We start from the raw sequence: 21027 nt of genomic DNA on the forward strand, positions 1-21027 counted from the left end.
GTCACAGTCTCAGTGACTTCTCAAAAGTGAAGTATTCCCTTTTTTTCAGACAGTAAGCCCACCGCAGCACGTTGCCAAATCTAACAGAGGGATTTTAATCTCCTCCATCTTCTCTGATTTTCCGGCTCTGGCCTCCCCCAGCTGTGTACACTGAGCACTTTGAGAGAACAGTCCACGTCTCGACTCTGAATGTCACCCGTCTTCTATCCTCAAGTGACCGGCAGTACTCAGGAACTCATGTGTCGAGATGAACGCCGTCATTAACGGAGTTATTATTGATGCTGTGATGAAAAGCTCTATTTGTGTTTGTTGCGTGTGTTTGGAGTCTAACGTGGTGACGATGGACCATCAGGATGCATCAAAGTCTCGTTAGCATCATCTCCTCTCCCTGTCTCATGAGCTCAAACACAAGTGATAACATCTTTCTAAACCCGAGGCTGAAAACCTTCAGGTGGAAGCCTCATATGTCCAAAACTGTTACAGTACTTTTCAAAAATAGCATATCAGCTTGTAGATCAGCTATTTTTGCTACTTTTGTGTTACACTGTAGCATGACAAAGTAGGACATTAATTTATGAAAAAACATAAAAAGTTAAAATATGGACATAAGAGGTTTCTGCCTGACAGCGACGATATACAGTATATCAGTAACTATGCAGCTTCAGCATAACACAGCGGGTTGCCAAGTGAGGTCACAATATACATCATGAGATCAATGAGTTTATAAGAGGCTCCTGGTACCGTTTACACTGAGTCACCCAGGAGGATTGTGGGAAGGGACACAGAGTGAGACGGGCGGTTTGCTTGGGCCCGCGGGGCCATGTGATCATCCAATCACATGTCTCTCCAATCACATGTCTCTGAGAGAGAGAGAGAGAGAGAGAGAGAGAGAGAGAGAGAGAGAGAGAGAGAGAGAGAGAGAGAGAGAGAGAGAGAGAGAGAGAGAGAGAGAGAGAGAGAGAGAGAGAGAGAGAGAGAGAAGAGGTTCATTTGTAAACCTCACATATGTGATACATATGTATAGTATATGATATTATCTATGTGTTTGTGGTTCAAATGTGTTGAATAGATGTATGTGAGCCATACTTGTTACATCCTCATAAATACACGTTAACAGAGATACAGTGTGCTCAGGTTCAAAACAGCCAACGACAGATCAGAAAAAACACACACTGGTAGTAGAAGTCAATTTTAATGAAATATGAAAGTTTGGACAGTTTGGTCTTGATGACATAACTATAGAGATCATGTGTACCGATTTGTGTGATGTTTGGACAAAACACACACTGTGGGCCACTGGGCCCTCAGAGTATTGAGGGTGTCATTGGTCTCATGATGTCTCCTCTGTGTGTTTTACAGAACCCAATGAATATGATACACAGAGCATCCCAGAGACCAGAGGTAGGTTCACAACCATCTCTACTCCACTGTTCGTTCAACTCCAAAAGTCCATTTGGTTCCATTTGTAAACACATATGCTGCGTTCACACTGGCAACCACAAAAGATACAAAGCGACGCAGTGTATCTGTCGCTTCTGATCAGCACGCTGTTGTTGTATAGCTGCTACAAAATCTGCAAAGCTACAATCCAAGTTGAGCTGGCTTCAACTGCAGCTACAAAACTACAAAACGACCAAGTGTTGTTTAACCATTTCCACACCTTCTCTCTTTACACAATTCCTGCTTGTAATGGGGTAAAAAACTATTTATTCTCATCAGCAAATTCCCTGTTCTTTTTGACCCCTTGCTTTATATTTTCCTTAATATAATTCTCGCTCGTCGGACGAGTGCTTGACGTCAACGAGCGTGTTGATCAATGCTTCAACAGCGACTCAGCGACAGACATGCATCGCTTTGTATCTTTTGTAGCTGCCTGTGTGAACACAGCATTAGACTTAAATTAACCCTCAGGTCTATTTTTACACTTGCAGAGTTCAATTCACACTGAGTATTTTACAGTGTACTGTCATGTAAGTCCTGGGTCAAACAGTACAGTATGTGTAAATATGTTTATATATATGTGATCCCACGGTCAATCAATCAATCAATAAATCAATACTGCAAATTCAATGCAACTCTGGATCAAACGCCTGGAATGTTATCTGGCTTTCATTTATTTTCCTATGTATGTTGCAACATTCTGCGTCTCATTGTATAGAATATGCCCTCTCGCAGCCATCTGGTGCCAATAGGATGTAAAAGCAAACTAAGTAAATTGTTTCTAAACACTTTCCCCCCAACTCTTCTTCATATTATGTATTCACTGCCTTTCTTATTCAACAGTGTATCTCTATGTAGATAATACCAACATGCCTTTGTTATTAACATAGTATACTACAGAATATGAGACAGATCAAATATTATATTGTACTCTGTTGTGCACTGATTATATTACTATTACTATTCCACTGAGACTGAGATCATTTTTATCTCTGCTTTTAGAAGATCTTGGAGTCACATTAGTCTCAAATGTTTATTATGATGCTGGTTTGATTACGATGAATCATGATCCATGACTATTGGAGTTAGTTGTCCCCATTACTGAAGCCTTTCATTAATGAGAACATTAAACCTCTAGAATGTTTGTAGCTCTGGTGGGTACAGAGGTTTTGGACCCTGCCAGGAGGCTGTGGCTAGGCTGGCATTAGCTTGGCATGCTTAGCCGGGGCCTGGAGGCATGCCACACGGGGGAGGGGTAGTAAAAGAAGGCTAGGGAAGTTTTAGTCACCGAGTCAGTGAGATTTGCTATTCGTCAGCATTTGCTTGTGTGTGTGTGTGTGTGTGTGTGTGTGTGTGTGTGTGTGTGTGTGTGTGTGTGTGTGTGTGTGTGTGTGTGTGTGTGTGTGTGTGTGTGTGTGTGTGTGTGTGTGTGTGTGTGTGTGTGTGTTCATTGATTGATTGATAATTTATTGTCATATTGCTCTGAAATTGGTTGTGCATCATTAGTAGAGCCAGAGTGTAGTAGTGAACGATACATACAGTTAACATAATCATCATAATCACATAATACACAATGAGGCCCTTCAACATGCATTTGGTGTACAAAAAAGTGCTTTAGTCTAACCTTATTAAATCGTGGAACCTTGTATCTCCTGTTTAATGGCAAGAATGTAGCCGTCTGAGTGTGTGTTATTAGACACTCAACAGACCAGAATACCAGCTGTTCACATCCATGAATGTCCTGCAACCCAGTCTTGGGTCACAGCCCAACCGCTGAGAAACACGGTTCTGTTATCCCTCAGATTTCAACCCTACGACTCTTCTGAAACGCTGTTCCTTAGGTTTTTCTCTCTCTCTCTCTCTTTGTCTCTCTTTCTCTCTCTTATCTGTCGTTCTCACTCTCGTTCGGTCGTCCTTTGCTCGCCCTCCCATCCTGTTTGTCTCCTTAACTCAATAAAGTGGATCAGAATGTAGTGGAGAAATGAGGCTGGCTCATAAACACGCTCATAAAAGTGGACTGACAAACACACTGTGTTTCTGTTCCCTATCTCCTGTGGTATGTGTAGCCATGCCAGATAGAAATATAAAACATTTGATTTGATGCTTCTTGTTATGGAAGCATCAAGCGCCTAAAATACCCGTAAGCAGAGGCTGTGCTGCTCCTTACACCCAACAGGACCAACGTGGATTGAACCCACTGACACTGCCTTTGTTAGCGCCCCATGCACACACTAGTGGGACTATATTTGTACAAAATATATATATTAATAGTGACAGAATTGCCAGAATGTTATATTCACTGAAGGAGGTGCTAGAGGAAAGGCCATGGGGTCACCAAAATCAGTAGGGTTAATTAATAATGATAATAATAATAATTATTATAATAATAATTATTATTATATGTCTTTTTCCTTTTTTTATGTCTTTCCCATTAACAGCAGCATGTCTGTTTTCTTCCTCAGTGGCTGGATATGAGGACCCAAACTACAGCAGCATGGATGCCACAGATGGACAGCACTACAAAGGGGTACTGCACTGCACACCCTAAAGAATGTTTGAGAAGGTTTTGTCACTATGTGACATTAACTTTGTCGATCAACGCAAAAACCTTGCAATACTTTGCTGTCTGAGCCTACAGTACCCAGAATTCACTGTAGGCTTGGTTCTCGAATAGTTCTTGAGGGCATTGCGCCTAGTGGCCCCTAGTGGCAGAGGGGAGAATAGCTGTAGTTTTTTATGTTTGCGGGCACTACCACACTGTGGTAGTTGTCATCACAGGTCCAACATACGCAGACATGTACTGGAAATTCAGAGATGAAAAGAGATATTACAGAAACGACCCCGGCAGTCAAGTATTACTGACATGCCGAAAACATACAATTGCTATTAACCCATTGAGACCGGAGGCAGATTCTAAAAACGCCTTCTAAATCCTGACCTGTTTTCTGAAAAACTTCAAATATTTATTCCAAAATTACCCAAAAATTACATTGCTATATACTGTACATAGCAACAACAACCCCAAAATGGGTTCCCATCTTGAAAGGTATAGTTACAAATAGGAGTTGCTGCCCTAAATGGGTTAAAAATGCCTTACCATTCTACCAGTAATGCTATTCTACCAATATGCCAATGATTGACTACTCCATGGAATCTAGCAGCTACAGTACATAGCTGCATACAATGAGAGACAACTTAAATGTAATGTTTTCAGCTCGCTGAAGAAGGAATGCATGATTGTGCATGTTTGTTGTGCTCTCCCAATTCCCCCCTTATTTTGCTGCAGTAATCTGATCGTAGGTCAGCCTAATCATCAAACACAGCACTTCATGCTTTTCACCCCTGATTAACACTGAGTATGGGTCTTCTCGGATCCACTCGGATTTTACACAAAATGATAAACAGACCCGGGACCCAAGGTAATCTGAACCGACCTGGACCGAATTGACCATAATAAAAAACTGACCTTGTGTCTCGGGTGTTGTTTGGTATTTTTGGGTGGACCCATGAAGACCTCTACTGTGCGGATAATTGATGGTCCTTTCAATTGGCTGCCGCCTGCCTCTGTGATACAGATGGAGGCAGCATAATGTATTGATCATGTATTGATCTTTACACCTGGCGATAAATACTTGGAGATAAAGATGGAAAACGGTGGACGATTCCTTTAACAACTTAAGCCCTATACTGTAGCCTACTTCATCATACGATAAATAGCGAAAATTGCAGATCTACAATCTCCCAATGCATCATGATGTCATACATTATGACTATGAGCTTGTAGATTTTTCTATTTTTTTAAGTTATTACATTTCCTGTAATATTTCCTGTATATTTGGTAATCTTCTGGAATTGACACAATATATTGATTTTAAAATACTTTATTAGGTTAGAAGTTTCCACTTCCATAGCCACGTAAACGGAGGCAGAACAGCAGTCTGTCTGCTATCAAGAATTAACAGAATGCACACACTGATGCCAAGAAGGGAATGAAAGCTGTTGACAGTGTCCTCATCCTGAACAATGTGTAGTGAACCTCAGAGATCTAGTGAGTGTGATTGGTTGTCATGGTGCCCAGATCTCTAAGCCAAGCATGTACTGTAGTGCACGTTCACATGAGCATTCTTTCCTGTTAGCTTTCAACATTGAGTGGACAAAGAGAATTACATACAGAACCTGAGTTGGATTTGCTGGGGGGGGGTGCATCTGATTCTGCTTTAGATATGTTAATGTTTCTTATATAAAGTGAGTATATAGTGTGTTGGTCCCAATTCTTAATTCCAGTGAAAGCCCAAAAAACAATAAGCTTGACTCCAAAAAATCACACCTTGATGAGTTTAACTTTTTAGTGAAGAAAAACGTGCACAGAAAAAACATACATGACATATACATCCAAAGTGTTCAAAAAGGTGGTTCTAACTTAACAGGTTTGTAGGTTCTTAACAGGGTCAAAAAAAAAAAAGTGTTTGCTCCTAGGCTTCCAGCTCTAGACTGACAAACTTTTCTAGACACAGCTGCTGCTAATACAGAAAGCTTCTAATCAGTGGCTGTTCTAGCAACTGGCTCAATGAACTTAATTAGCTGTAAACCCAACAAGCATGCACAAAATAATGGCAATCAAGAAAATGTAATCCAAATACTCAAAGTACTCAAAAATACTCTAATACAGAATTATTTTAAATATGGCTCTTACATAGTGCTAAGTGGTTAAGAAAATCCCGCCCCCGCCCCCTCTCAAATTGGACCCTGCACAATCCTTCTCCGATCCCAGCAGTCTTTGTTTACTGAGCAAACGTTTATGGAGAATTCTGTTGGTATTTTCTAAGTGCCTAAAGTCTTTAGATCTAAGACATTCCATGTACACACATCTACAGAACAAGAAGCAGATTTACAGCCCGACAGGAGAACTGTAGCAGCTCTGGACCTCTTCATGGATAATTCATGCTGATACACACATGGAAACATTGTAAACATTACCTGGTTGTGTCACCAGCAGTAAAACTACTTATATCAATTAAGAAATCATATATCAAGAGGAAATCATAACTAATGGGTGGCTTTTAGTTGAATTGTCTTATCTTCCCTGCAGGTAAAACTTTATATCAATTAACTTAATGCTATAAAATTTACAAACGGTCCCCTGTGGTCAGCATTTACAATTAGATTTATATTCATATTTCTCATTTATTTTACTGTGATGTGTACTACTGTACCAAATAAAGTGTGTGTGTGTGTGTGTGTGTGTGTGTGTGTGTGTGTGTGTGTGTGTGTGTGTGTGTGTGTGTGTGTGTGTGTGTGTGTGTGTGTGTGTGTGTGTGTGTGTGTGCGTGCGTGCGTGCGTGCGTGCGTGCGTGTGTGTGCGTGCGTGCCTGCGAGAGAAAACAGTGCAAACATACTTGGCCACTAACTACACACTATCGTGAGTGTTTAAATCTGAGTGTAAAACAGGATTGTGCTGCGTTTCTTTGATTCACTCATGTAATTGTGATTCACGTCTCAGCAGGTCAAAGATCAATCTCTGTTCTGGTATCAGGCTCAGGCCGACTTTCGTCAACAGTTGGAATGACTCCACACACAGCTGGTCAGGGTTAAGGTTAGGCTTGGCGGACACGCACCCCATCCCAGTGCATCCTGGGTAAATACCAGGTTGTCATACATCACAACACATGAAAGCATCTGAGCAGGAGCTGAATGAGACTCTGGTTATGGTCACAAGCTTTTTAAAGAGCCAAGAACGGTCCACTGGAATTCGTCATAAAAGTTGGACTACTATTGTTTACACCACAGACTGCAACGTTGTACTGTATGTTTATATTCAGTCAATGTCATGTCTGTTGAAGGGGGATAATATACTGTGGACTTCTGAGTTCTGCTGTGTTCCAAAGACTTTCCCTTTGTGTCGCTTTGTGACTTTGAAACTTAGACTTACATTGGTGGTTTTACAGGAAAGAATTCCACTAATAAGAAAAAAAAGTGTTGCTGCACACTCATCGTTCCGAAACTAATTTATTTAGAAAAGGCCTACATTAAAGCTGTCCATGCTGCCTTCATCAGGGTTAAAACAGAAAGGATTACCAGGAAGCCACAAGTTGGGCTACCTTCATCCACTTTTATAGTTCCACTTTGACACAGTGTCCTCTAGTGTTTATAATACAGTAGTGCAGCAGTCACTAACACTGGTCAAAGACAGTCGTGGAAACCCAGAACATGCTTAATACCCTACTTCCTGGTCATAGGTTGGTTGGTGGGGAAAACATTAAGGAGCCCAGGGACTGATTTCAATTTATTGTTATCAACAGGAGATCCATCAGACACCACAAACTCATAACACGTAATATGTATTGTTCTTCTATCATGGATTACCTACATTCAATATAATTCTGGTAATTTTGACGTGAAATTCAAAGTATCTGTTATTAATGTGCTTAATAAAAAATTGTTTTTTCGTGGTCGATGCAAGTTGCTATGGAAACAGCTGTGAGCTACACATGTGCAGTCTTTTGGAGAACTAGGAAGGAAACGAAGGAAACCTTTATCCACAATTATGTGGACAATGCACATTTATGCAGACCACACTACGACCAACATTTTCCCTTTGGTGATATGCCTCATCTTCTGTAATCTCCCATCTTTAGCCTGGTGTTCCAGCTCTAGACACCAGGTGAATGCAATTAACTCTGAAAATAGAAAATCAACAATACCATCTGTAACATCTGGAGAACCAGACTCGGTGACCTCATAGTACAGTTACAGGTCTCCAATTAAAAAAAAAAATGTGTGTCGACCCTGCACAATGCTGTTTTTTCATTTGAAAAGATGTTCAGTATTCAATGACCTTCAATGACCTTGACAGGACTGAATGCATGTTTTATTATTCAGATTCATTCCCTAAACCATCTAGAACTACTGTGGTTTCTTTAACTACTTAAACCCTATACTTGGTTGACCGGAGTCCCTCTGGGCTCTATACTAGCAATCTGGGAACCCATTTGGTAAAAAAGAAAAGAAAAAAGAGGAAACAAATTGAGCTGAATCTGTCTTAAGAGATACTAGTAACTTTTTTGTTTTCGCTCTCTTCGCTGAAAATAGCCAATCTACAAGTTCACAACGTGCGCTGTGAGCTTGTAGCCATTTACTGCAAAGGTTTTCCCCAGAATACAGATTCTGGGATAAGTGATTAAGGCTGGTGGTATCTTCTACTTTCATTTATTATTATTTCTCTTCTGTGTCTTCACCTCCCCTTTCCTCCGTTCTGTTTCTGTCCTTCTCCTTCCCTCTACAGTAATTGCCTCTCCTTCCCTCACTTCTCGTTCCCCTCCTCTCTTTCTCTCTCTTGGTGATTGTGTTTCTTATACTCTCTCTTGGTCACAGTGTTTCTCTCTCTCCTTCTCTTTTTTGGTGACGGTGTTTCTGTCTCTCTGCTCTCTGAAGATGAAAAAGTCCAGAAGGTTGCTCACGGTCCATCCTTTTGATTTCGATCTGGAACCTGATGACTCAACTGTGGAGTTGAGGAGACGTTCCTATCAGGTAGAAAACACCATGGAGTACCCAAACCAAGAAACGCCAAATAATTCTGTTCTATTGTGTTAGTACCGGTGTGACATAACACTAAGCTCAGCTATTTTCCGTGCACTACACCAGCGTGCGTATAGTTCCAGCTTTAGGGGTGTTGTTCTGATCTGTCAGCAGTGCTGATGGATCCTTCTTTCCTCCATAGGTTCCAGGCTACCATGACCTGATTGAGGGAGATGTGAGTGAGTCGCTGATGACCGAGGCTGAAATGGCAACCATGTTCAACCAGATCCTAGAGGGGCAACATGGAGAGTCAGAGTTCAACCCCAATATCCACTACAACCACAGAATGAGCCTTGGCATGGCTCCACGCAGTGGTAAGAAAAGACACGTGGCTATAAGAACTATCATCACACATGCATAGAACACAGATTGTAACACACTAGAGGTTCGGGCCGCTACACGGCCCTTCCGTCTAGCCGCTGCGCGGGGCTCCCGTCGAGTAGCCTGTAGACGTTCATTGCAACAGCGGTGCGCGGAGGCAAAAACGACAGCGAAACGTAACGTTGTCTTGGCGGAGAGAGCCTGGTCGAGTGACCATCAGTTTGTATTGAGAGAGAGAGCATGAGGACCCGTATGAACCCAGACACACAAACAGCTTGGAGAGGCAGACAGCCACGCATGCGCGCGACTCTCTATTGTATATTCGGATACAGCAGGACTGCAATGGTCACCTTACTTTCACCTATGAACACCCCTCTTGGGGTGTTGTGTATTTACGGTGACAGCAATACATATTAGCACATAACAATGGCTCTAACCAACTGAGATCCTCCTTCCATACTGTTTAACACAACAATAAACAACTAAACACAACAGACAGCATTAGATGTCAAGTTAATGTCAGGGCATGGCACGCAATGGTTAAACAGAATGAATAACATTTTGAAAGATAACCTCCTGATCTAGTTCTTTCACTGACGCTAATTTTAAACATGCTGACCTGATTCCAAATGATAGTGCAAACATCCCTACCAGGTACATGGCATAATTCTGGAGGTCTGACAATTTATCAGCGATGCATTGTCTATTTATCCTTCTCACAGAATACTACAAAACGATGGAGTGAGCGCAGAAATATTTTTTGGGTGCTGGGGGGAATTACACCTGTAAAACTGGTTCTGATTCTGTCTCTACAACACAGACGATATAATGCTGTACACAGACAAACCATATATGAGGTCTCGCTCGCTCTCCCGGCTCAGTCACTCCTCGTGTGGCAGCGGGAGCGCCGGGGGTCTCCGCCACAGCAGCTACCTGCCGGGCCCAGATGACTTTGAGATGGAAGACGACGAGTATCTTCGCTACCCACTGTATCAGAACCACTCTCGCCTGCAGAGCCACGAGAGTCTCAACGCACAGGCCCTGCAACCACCAGAGGTAGAGTATATACACACATACCTGTACATACACACCCGCGTGTACACTACACATGCACACACACACTCGCACACACACACACACACACACACACACACACACACACACGCACACACACGCACAAGTTAACCTCACACAATAGTTGCTGTGAGTTACCTTACTGAGTTATGGAACGAGTACAGTGCAGTGGCCTCATACAGGGCAGTTCAGAGGCCTCATACACACATTACATTAGTTTCTATTCATGTATTTACATCTCAGTCCCTGGAAACCCACTGACATCTGATGATGAAACATGCTGCTTGCTGTGTACCATCACTTTGGTTTCACTTCATTCATTACGCCTTCATTAAGTCTGACTCACTTGCAGAACCTCCAGGTGTTATTTTAACAACTAAATTCTTTCTTAACGTCATCCCAGTGATGTCATGTACATAATGTGTGAAATGCACAGTGGGTGATTTCCACAGTTTGGCTAATCTTCAATCATTTCATTTTGGATAACGTTAAATAACAATCTAAAAACACACCCTTTGTACTTCCTCAAGATAAGACCCAATGAAAACACAGGAAGTGATTTGGCCAGATGATTTTCGCCTGTCATGGCATCAAAGCCCTGATATTATCACTCCCAGCTGGCTCCCGGCTGACTGCCACCTTTCAATATTGATGCTGTGCTAAATTTGTCTAACACCAGCTGGGTGACAGCGGGGGTGAAGTGGACAGTGGTGGACAAAGTACTCAACCACAGTACTTTAGTCAAAGTATACTCCTAATCATATATTACTCCAAGTGAAAGTTGTACTTGAGTTAAAGTACTGGAGGTCATGCTTTTAAAAATACTTAAGTATTCAAAATAATAAATTACAAGTACATCTTCCCTACATCAATGCTGTACTACCAATACTCACCAAAAACATCAAACATTTTCCATTGGAATAATATAAGTGAAAATAGCAGATCTACAAGCTCACAACACATTGCTATGCGACACATTGTGAGTGTGTAGATTAGCTTTTTTTACTATTTGAAAAAGGGTTAATTCATAATGTCTTTGAAATGTAGTGGAGTAAAATCCAAATATTCAAGTAAAGGTACTTTACTATCCGCCACTAGATGGTCACAAAAATAATAGTGTGGACAGACCAGACAGACATGACTTGTCTGACATCAAGGATAGCTGTGACATATGGGGATGTGCTCTGCAAGGCTGCTTGCTTGTGGTCTTCTGTCTCAGAAGTGTGTTTACAGTATGTCCACCTGCATGTAGGATCTTCTTCGAAACCTGTTGAGGCAAGGAAGCGAGCAGATGTGAAATCGGAGCGATTCTGTTATCTCTGTGTAAGCAAGGAAACTATTGTTTCCCAACAAATCTAATATCCACTGTATTATGAAGCATTTCCAGACAGGAGCATCTATTTTGTATCCACACTTAAGATGTTAAACATGTTGAATATGAAATGAAAAAAACCCAGAGAAGAACAATAAAGCATTTTCTTGCTTCTTGTAAACATTATAATCTGATACCAGGAAGCTGTTATGACTTGGCCAGGTTCATTTTCCACAGGAAACTCTCAATTATTGTGAAATTGCGTTCAGCTGTGAGCTCAGAGCGTCCACATACGGATTAGGGCTTGTATCATGGAGAACAGCATGAAGTTTATCAAGTAAAAAATAAATTGCAGACCATTTGTATATGACAGAAACTCTGTTATAATTAGACTGTTGATCCGCTCATCATGATGGATGAAAGATACTGATAAACTGATACCACAGCTTGATTGATTTCAGGGCTATCATATGAACTATATGTTTGACCACTCCCTTATGCTATTTGTGTGTGTGTGTCTATATATACATATATATATACCGGTATATATATATGAAAATCTCCAGATCAATGAACTGAACAGACGTATGTCAGCTATTGAGAAACTGTTGAACCGTTTGGAACAGAAGGTCACGTCTCCATTAACACAGGTATGTCATTGTCACCCAACGCATCCTCTAAATATCATCATCCTTTTGCACAGTAGAGTCAGAATGATGACTGCATGGACCTCCCTGTCACGTCACATCAATCTTTGGAAAAGTGGGTTTGTACGTGGCAGGTCGCTGTGGGTGTTGTTAGATGAATGGGTGCACCATGCACTCCTGAAAATGCATTGACATACCGGCTGGGTGGAGTTCGCACTCGATCAAATAGTTAACCGACATTGAGCCGGTGTGAATTTGAAGCCAAAACATGCCTTTCTACTTCATTTTTGGCTTTGCTTTCATCTAAGCTGTTACTTCTGCCAACCCAATTTTCATGTAACCCAAATGTTGTTTCCACTTTAGGTATCTGGTCCCAATTCAGACTTTCTTTTGGACTCCAGCGATTGTGTAAGCACAGTCCCATTAACAATAACCATCTCTGTCTCCACCCACCACTGATATAGTATTTTCTAATGAAATAGGTCAGGCCTTGTCAGGCTAATGGACATTTATATTGGCAATGTCTTTTGTATTTTCAGTGAAATGTAATCAACCAAAATCTATATTACTTCCAGGTCCATTAACTTTGTTAAACTCAACAATAACTCCTTCAACAATATTCCTCCAAACTCGGTAATTGACACAATCTTGGACATTTCCATGAATCAGAAAAGCCTCATTACAAAAAGTACACCATAATTGTCTCTTTAGCATAATTATTTGCACATAGAAGAATACTGTCGTCATTTGCCCTAAAGCATCTCTGACACAAACACACAAATGATGTTCAACTTGAGGGTCTCATGTGGAACATTTGTGCAAATAGCAGAGAATGAAGCTCTCGACATTAATACACACTCTCTCAGCACATATTACTTTTGTTTTATCATTGATTTGAGTACTGTTACAAGAGCCTGACTGATTCCAGAATTTTGCTTCTGATGCCGTTCCCGATTTTAGAGAGTACTGGGTTATTTGTCATTGAACATTTGCACTGTACAGAAATGTGTCGTCTGCGTTTAGCCATCCTAACTATTAGGAGCCGTGGGGAAGAGCACCCGGGGAGCAGTTAGTGGTTAAGTGTCTTGCTCAGGGACACTTCGATTATGCCTCGATTATGATAAATGAACGATCATTTTAAAAACAATAGTTGTGAGCTTGTAGATCGGCTATTGTCATTTTACAGGGCTTAAGTGGTTAATCAGACTAATCAATTTCGTCAATTCTAAAGGGTTTTTTTTAAGCCTACTTCTCTGTTACTCGATTAACCTACATGAGCAAGATTAGGTCATTATTGGTTCTAAATATCAGTTTAGATATATTTTCGGCTAATTGCCCAGCCCTATTAGGCAGTTCCAATTCCCATAATATGGCCTCTACACACCCAACTACGGCATGTATCTTCATGTACCTGCTGGAGCAACTTCTTCAGGGACCTATTTGCTATCACATGAAGAGCAGTCTGTGGAAAGTCTGAGAGTGAGCTGTTTTAGTTGGCAACGCTTAAAATTGGCTCTGTGATAAAAAAAAGAAATGTGTGGTGTGTGTGCGTGCGTGCGTGTGTCAGTACTTTTATTATATTAAGAGTTATAGTAAAGTCAATAAAATCAGCTTGCTAGCGAGTGTATTTCTTATCACAACAATCAGGTCTTAAGTTGTAGTCTTCTCATAATGAAGTTAAGATACTCACTCTGTTCTCACCAATGAAATCGAGTTGATATCGAGCAGAGAACCACAGCAACAACAATAATAACAACAACAGAGAGAGATCTGCAATCCATGTTATCAGCAGAAAATCAGCCACCAGCCCTCAAAAGCAGAGACGGGGATTTAAGCTTGATTGGTAATTAGTGATTGTTGGTCTTCAAATGAGGACAATATTTCATTTACTCATGTTTTGGCTCTCTTGTGGTGAACTATTTTACGTCTACTGTGTCAAATGTTTTGAAGGTTTTTGTCAAAGGGTGATCTGAACACATGCACACAAAACATGTCTGTATGAGTGTCTCATAACAAGAAAATGTGTCAGTGAGTTTTTATTCATCTTTGTATGTTGTATGTTTGTATTTATCATGAATAAAAGGCCTCCATAAATAGTTAATCATTATTTGATTTGATTATTTGTTTTTCTGCAGCCCATAACCTCTCCTCTTTATTATTTCAGGTGCCCCAGAGCGATGGGGTGGACTTGCCCCTGAGCTATGGGGTGGACTTACCCCTGAGCGATGGAGTGGACATGCCCCTGAGCGATGGGGTGTACAATCCCCAGAGCAATGTGATGAATCTGCCCCAAAGCGATGAGGTGAATGCGCCCCAGACCAGTGTGATGGATCTGGAGGTGATGCAGCTGAGACAGAAACTGGACGAACTGACAGGAAACATCAGTGACCACGGCCTCACCTCTGACGAGGATGAACCCAACTCACCCCGGAAGGCTATAGGCTGGAGCAGCCATGAGGGGGACACCAGCCCCACCAAATCCCCCTCCAGACCCTCCACCAGGCCAGGCCCCTTGGCCTCCGCACCACTAGAAGATGTGCTGGAGCAACCTGAAAGCCAGATGGTACAGGTCTGTCTTTCTCCATCATCAAAAAAGTAAAGTAAAGCAAAGCAAAGTCAACTCAACCAGACCAAATTCATAATATGCAGAACAACGACACATTCAATTATGATGATAACGTTATTAACTCTATAGTTTTGTCGTCAGGATGAAATGTTCTGAATAGAGCTTAACACACAAGCATACTGTACTTAAATCTATAATGTATTTGCTTACTTGCCAGCGAGTTTCTCACAATCATCTCCGCCCTACTGCACATACTGTAACACAGCGAAAGAAAAAAAGCTTCCCCTGGCTCACCAAAGCCTTATTTCTGCCACTTCAGTTGGAGCCCAGCTCAAGCGCAAAGTAATAAATCACATCACTCAGCCTTATTGTTTATACTCCCTTTTTGACCGTTTCTTGAGTTCCAGATTTCTTGAGACGGAGAACAGGCTAGAAAAATTTTTCCTGCTTGGTTTCCCTGCTCAGTCACCTGAACGGACAGTCCCTGAGGACTTGAATAAAACCTGGTGTCTATTGTCAGGAAATTACACTGTGTTTGTTCTCTGTAGGTCTATACTAGTCAAAGGTCAAGTTTTAATATGTTTTTGTCCTTATCCAGCCATTATTTTCACATGTTGAATTGTATAACTTGATTAATAGTGAGCGATGAATGGCAAAATGCCAATATAAGGTATGGGTCGTTTTTATAGCCCGACTGATGCCAGATTTTTTGGTCCAGTGCTGATCCTGATTTTGGAGAGTCTTAGACCACTGATTACTGTTTTTCTGACCAATATTTTTGTCATTTTATCAATTTGAAAAACTTCAATTTGATTAAATATAAGTTTGATTTCTATTCTATTTCTACCACTTTTAACTTATAAGCAAACTAATAAATAAAAATATACACAAATAACTTTTTGATAGATCAAATAATTAGTGTATATTCAATTTCAATATATGTAAAGAATATTTAACTGTTATTATACAATGGAAAAAGCCATTGTTCACAAATGCACCTACTGTATACTGTAAACTGATGTTCATTTTAATTAGCCACTTAAACCCTTAGCAGATATAGTGATTAAAATTGGGGCACATCTGCTGCATAATTGCCAATACCGATGTCATCAAATAAGTCAAACTGATGTGATTCTCTTCACATGCAAATAATAGACTAATGAACTTTATGTAATGTGTAGTGAAATGTGCTGATTCCTGTTTCCTCTATGCCCTTTGAATTTCAGTCCATCAGTAAATAATTGTATGATAGCCTTGTTGGAGCTCTGTGGAATGGCTGCACTGGAAAGCATGATGCATCTCCTTAGATGAGGCTGCTTTTGTAGTCTCCAACAGAGCTGATTGTTTGGGATATTAATACGATATTGGTTACTTATGTTCAAACAATCTTCTTTGTTCCAGTTTGGCTCTGAATTTATTTGGAAATATATTGATTTAGTCAGCCCAGATAACACTTCTGTCATAGGTCAACTATTCAACGGAGAGCCCGGACGGGAAATGGCGCACCCCAGAGGAGGGACCCCAGAAAAGTATCCGCCGGGGCTCCACAGCCCTACTGAGTGAGTTGGAGAACAAGATAGCTCAAGCAACTGCCAGCGTCCAAAACACAAAGAGTGAGGTAATGACCTTCCCCTTGTTTGTTTCCCAACCTGGGGTCTGGGCCCCCTTGGGGGGGGGGGGCAAAGATCACACGGAGTGTGAGGTCTTGTCTGTTTGAACATAGTTTAAAATGTCGGAGATGTTGCTCAAAATCATAATAGAACATGCATACTGTAGGCTACTTGTCATACATAATCTATTATCCTGTAACTTTAACATACAGTACAGTAGCTAACTCTCACATCATGTAATATCATGTGAAGTACAGTAATACAACTGTTCAATTATTTAGCTACTTTCAACCTGGCATCCCTATATTCGGACACGTCATGATTTTAAACTTTTCAAAAAAATTGCAGATCTACAAGCTCACAACGCATCACGATGCGATGAAAGCTTGTCGAATCTTTGAATATATATTTTAAAGTGATTTTTTTTACTGAAATCTCTGCTTCTGGGGGTCCCTGGAACAAAATATTTTCAGATGGGGGTCCGTGGTCAAATACATATAATTTTGAGTGGTCCTTGACATGAAAAACTTTGAGAACCACTAATATAGCAACATTTAGAAGACATTTGTAGAATCAGCCTCAGGTCTTGGGTTAATATGCAATTTTATAGGTTAATAATGGGTTAATATGTTCTGCTGAAGGTTGTAGATCAAGGTTAGATCAAGGTTTGACTTAAATGCTGTGTACCCACAAGTTTTTTCGTCTTAGAAAATAAATGAATAAATACAAATCTTCTCTCCTCCAAGGTTTCTTACATACAAAATCGTATCACAGCCCTGAATGCAGCAGGGATGTCATTAAATAAAGGAAGAAAGGTGAGGTCCATTTAGTTGAGTTATTAGTTGAGCCACTATTGTAATGATAAGTCTGTCTGCAATAACTCACAGTAACACACTGTAGCATCATCAAACCACCACACAAGGCCATTACACTTAATGTATTGGATCTCTATCTACATATCTGACATATGGGGTCCTATTTTTGGGCAGGTGCATTGGCATGAGGCGTGCAGTAAACAGGTGAATTGACAATTTCCAGAGACCAAGTGGCATTTTTTTGTTCACCTGAGTGTGTTTGATATTTTGAAGACACGCTGTGCCTGACCAGTCTTAGACATATTAACTGCATTTGTTATTTCCTACCATGATCATTTGACATCATCTGCTCTTGGTGGTCGGTTTGAGGTGCCGTTTGTGGCATTTGTTGTTGACATGATTCTCTTCTTTGTATTTTCTCTTTTCTCTATTTCTAGTCTGCTATTCCAATCCAAGCGCGAAGGCTCTCCCATGACTTTCCCACAAGTAAGAACAAACTGCTGCCTTTGAGCAATTCCCCCTGGGGGGCTCCTGACTGCTGGAATCAAACATCTTAACCTTATTACACTTAGAGAACACAATGCTGTCATCTCTGGCTGTAATTACGTCAAACGACGAGTGGTGTGCTGGATTGTGTTACCGTTCCTATTTTCTCACTGGGTTAGCGGCCATGCTAGGTTGCATACTAGGGGACCAACAAATGCTGGACGATAATTTGTTTATCATATAACAATAGCCTCATTTATTCCCAAAGACAACGAAAAAATTGTGTGACACTTTAGATTTACAATCCTGTCAACGTGGAACTGCCCCAGTGTGTGGAGGGAGGGAGTTAGCTGAAAACATGTGCTAGCCTCGCAGCAACTGATGGAGCATGAAACTGTACATTGTGGCTATCGCATATTACTTCCAGGTCAGGTGGACAGCTTTGTGAGGAGCTCTCTTTACAGGGGTTCCCTGACCCAGAGGAACCCAGTCGCCAAGCCCAAAAAACGGGCACCTTGTGCGGTATGACCTCCCCATCCTGTGGTGTTTGGTGCTGGGTAAATTAACGGTGTAGTTGGTCTGGTGGTGGGCTCCTGGTTTGTCGTCATGGTGGTTTGGGGCTCCCTTTGGGTCTCTGTTCTTTTATTTAGGAACTTTTCAATATTTCAAGGAAACTGGCCAATGTGGTCAGAACCAGTACGCTGTATGGTTCTTGCACATCAGAACCAGTACGCTGTGTGGTTTTTGAGGACCTCCTGGCTCATTTAGACATTGGAATAGGGTATTCAAGGTTAGAAGATACCAGGGGCCCTGGGCTGCCATGGGTCCTCTAAGATGCCACAGTTAATATGCTCTATAGTCTAATAAATATAATTAATTATCCACTATGTTATGGTGCCTGGGTGGAAACATAGAATTCAAAGCAGATCCAATGTGTGCAAGCATTTTGGCTCCATCATTATGAATGATGTGTTTTTTTGTAGTGCCACCATAAAAATTACAAAATATTTGGAAGTTGGAAAGAGAACTGTAAGAAAAACGAAACGGAGAGGAAAGATGAGAAAAGAGAAGAGAATGAGAAGAGAAAAAGAGAAAGAGAAAAAATACAAATATAGTTGTTTGGTGATCTTAAACACCCCAATGTGTTTCTTGTTTCTGAGGATTTGAAACACATGTGGTTGCATCACACAGAGCTGTTTCATATAGGAGGGTGTCATTATTGGAAGATTATCTTACTGTACCACAGTGCCAAATATTTCACTGTATATTTCATGAGTTTGTATAAAAGTCTCTGGAAGGCTATCAAGTAATTATGTTCTCTGACCTCCAGGGATGCATAAACATGATAAACATGCTTCTGGTTTCCAAGGTTTTCCAACCAAAAGGTTGCATAGGATCATTAGTCACTCTCTCCTCTAGGGCAGTGGATGCCAAACAGTGTGCTGAGGCATACTGCTGTGTGATATTGAATATATCATCTATATATTTGAAATATCAATAATATTCTTCATTTCATGATTGTTCTATCTTATATTCATTCTGATGAAATGATCTCAAGTTCATTCTGCACATTTTCTCTTCGACTTCTTATGGGCTAACAATTGATAGACGAATTCCTCGTCCTCAGCATGTCATAATTCACATTGATATGTCACGTCAATTCAACTTTGTTGTTTCCAATTTAATGAATTCCAGATTCATCCTGTCATTCTCTGTTCATTCTGCACATGATTTTATTCACCCACTCATTCAATCAATTAACAAACACTTTGTCATTGTCTCTATGTCCATCCATCTTTTTGTCTGTCTATCATTTGTCCATTTATTTATCTGTCTGTCTGTCTGTCTGTCTGTCTGTCTGTCTGTCTGTCTATCTGTTTCTCTTACCTGTCTGTCTGTCTGTCTGTCTGTCTGTCTGTCTGTCTGTCTGTCTGTCTGTCTGTCTGTCTGTCTGTCTGTCTGTCTGTCTGTCTGTCTGTCTGTCTCTGCAGAAGCCAGTAATGACACAGTTCCCATGAGGAGGAAGTTGAGCATTATCTGAGAGGCAGCATGTTCTGTGTCAAGAGCTTTTATCCTTTCATCTCACTTTATTAAAGCATGTAATGGCAGCTTCTGGACCAATAGTATCAACTGATGTGCACTCAGTTTCTTGACATAGATTGTAATCCAATTCCAAGACAGGAGACTATAGGATTTTCAGTGGCTGTCACCTGGAATGTGACTAACTTAATGTCATGGTAACATTTGGTGTTATCATATATTATGCCATAGGGCCATAACCATCTCTATGTGAAACTATTGACATTATGCAATTTACTCAGCCTTTATTTTCAGGCAGATATTCATTTTCTGCTGCAATACAATATTTTGGTCATTTTTTAATGTGGATAAATGCACAGATCTTAATAAGCAGGCCTTGCTAACGTTAAAAAATATATATTTTAGCATGTCCATCTGAAAGAGTGGTTTTCTTCAATATTATCCCACATTGATAATGTATATCCAAACTATGAATCTTCAGTCATTTCATAATTCTGCATGAAAGATGTCATTAATTTATTCGAGATTGTGTTTAGTTTTTTTGCTTTTATAACCTTCATTTGTAATTAGCCACTTGAACTGTGTTTTTAGCCATTAAAGAGTCAATAGGAGCCAAGCATGTCCATCTTCCATCACTAAACTGCTTCAAACCTCTTCATCTACTGTATGATGTCATTTTAATAATGTAATATCACATAGCTCAAGTTGTCAAGTTGTCATGCTCATTAAATTGTTTACAAACTACATTATCATGGTCAGTTTGTCTTTTTTTATTTAGCATTCAACTACTAATGTAGTGCTGTGAACTTGTGACACAACTAATGTTGAAGACAACAGGTATTTAGTAGTTTAGCAGCTAGTATTGTCTGATACCTGTGCTCGTTGGCAGAGCTACCGTACCACCGACCTGAGCGTGCACTTCTCCCCATGATATCATGTACGTTAAAGCATAACCATCACCACCTAGAATATTGTCTCGACTTCTACTGCCTCATACAGATTTTTTTCATCCCACAATTTTGTAACCCATTTTTTCACCCAGTGCCTAAGCTGTAATCCTGGATGCTACTCTCCCTCTGCCAGCCTGGGGAGAGCCCCGAACTGAGCTCATGCCTTCAATGCGTGAGCAGTGCCCTGTCAG

The 21027-nt window shown here is 40.7% G+C and overlaps 1 protein-coding gene across 4 annotated transcripts in view; it reads left to right on the forward strand.

Moving 5' to 3' along the window:
- mlphb (melanophilin b) overlaps positions 1–20632 on the forward strand; it is a 40587-nt gene extending 19955 nt beyond the window's left edge. Inside the window, exons 5-17 of one of the 4 annotated variants that reach the window (XM_080456626.1) lie at positions 1360–1401; positions 3903–3967; positions 8872–8967; positions 9158–9329; positions 10157–10392; positions 12289–12372; positions 12733–12777; positions 14534–14938; positions 16401–16553; positions 17292–17360; positions 17798–17846; positions 18274–18368; positions 19838–20632. In XM_080456626.1, coding sequence (XP_080312752.1) covers positions 1360–1401; positions 3903–3967; positions 8872–8967; positions 9158–9329; positions 10157–10392; positions 12289–12372; positions 12733–12777; positions 14534–14938; positions 16401–16553; positions 17292–17360; positions 17798–17846; positions 18274–18368; positions 19838–19864 — 1538 coding nt within the window. In that variant the 3' untranslated portion in view covers positions 19865–20632. Of the gene's footprint in view, positions 1–1359; positions 1402–3902; positions 3968–8811; positions 8968–9157; positions 9330–10156; positions 10393–12288; positions 12373–12732; positions 12778–14533; positions 14939–16400; positions 16554–17291; positions 17361–17797; positions 17847–18273; positions 18369–19837 lie in introns of all 4 variants that reach the window. The other 3 variants (XM_080456625.1, XM_080456628.1, XM_080456627.1) reach the window with 3 other exon arrangements.
- The last annotated feature ends 395 nt before the right edge of the window (positions 20633–21027 follow it).

This window comes from Gymnoscopelus braueri (genome assembly GCF_963280865.1).
Source record: "Gymnoscopelus braueri genome assembly, chromosome: 18".
NCBI lineage: Eukaryota > Metazoa > Chordata > Actinopteri > Myctophiformes > Myctophidae > Gymnoscopelus > Gymnoscopelus braueri.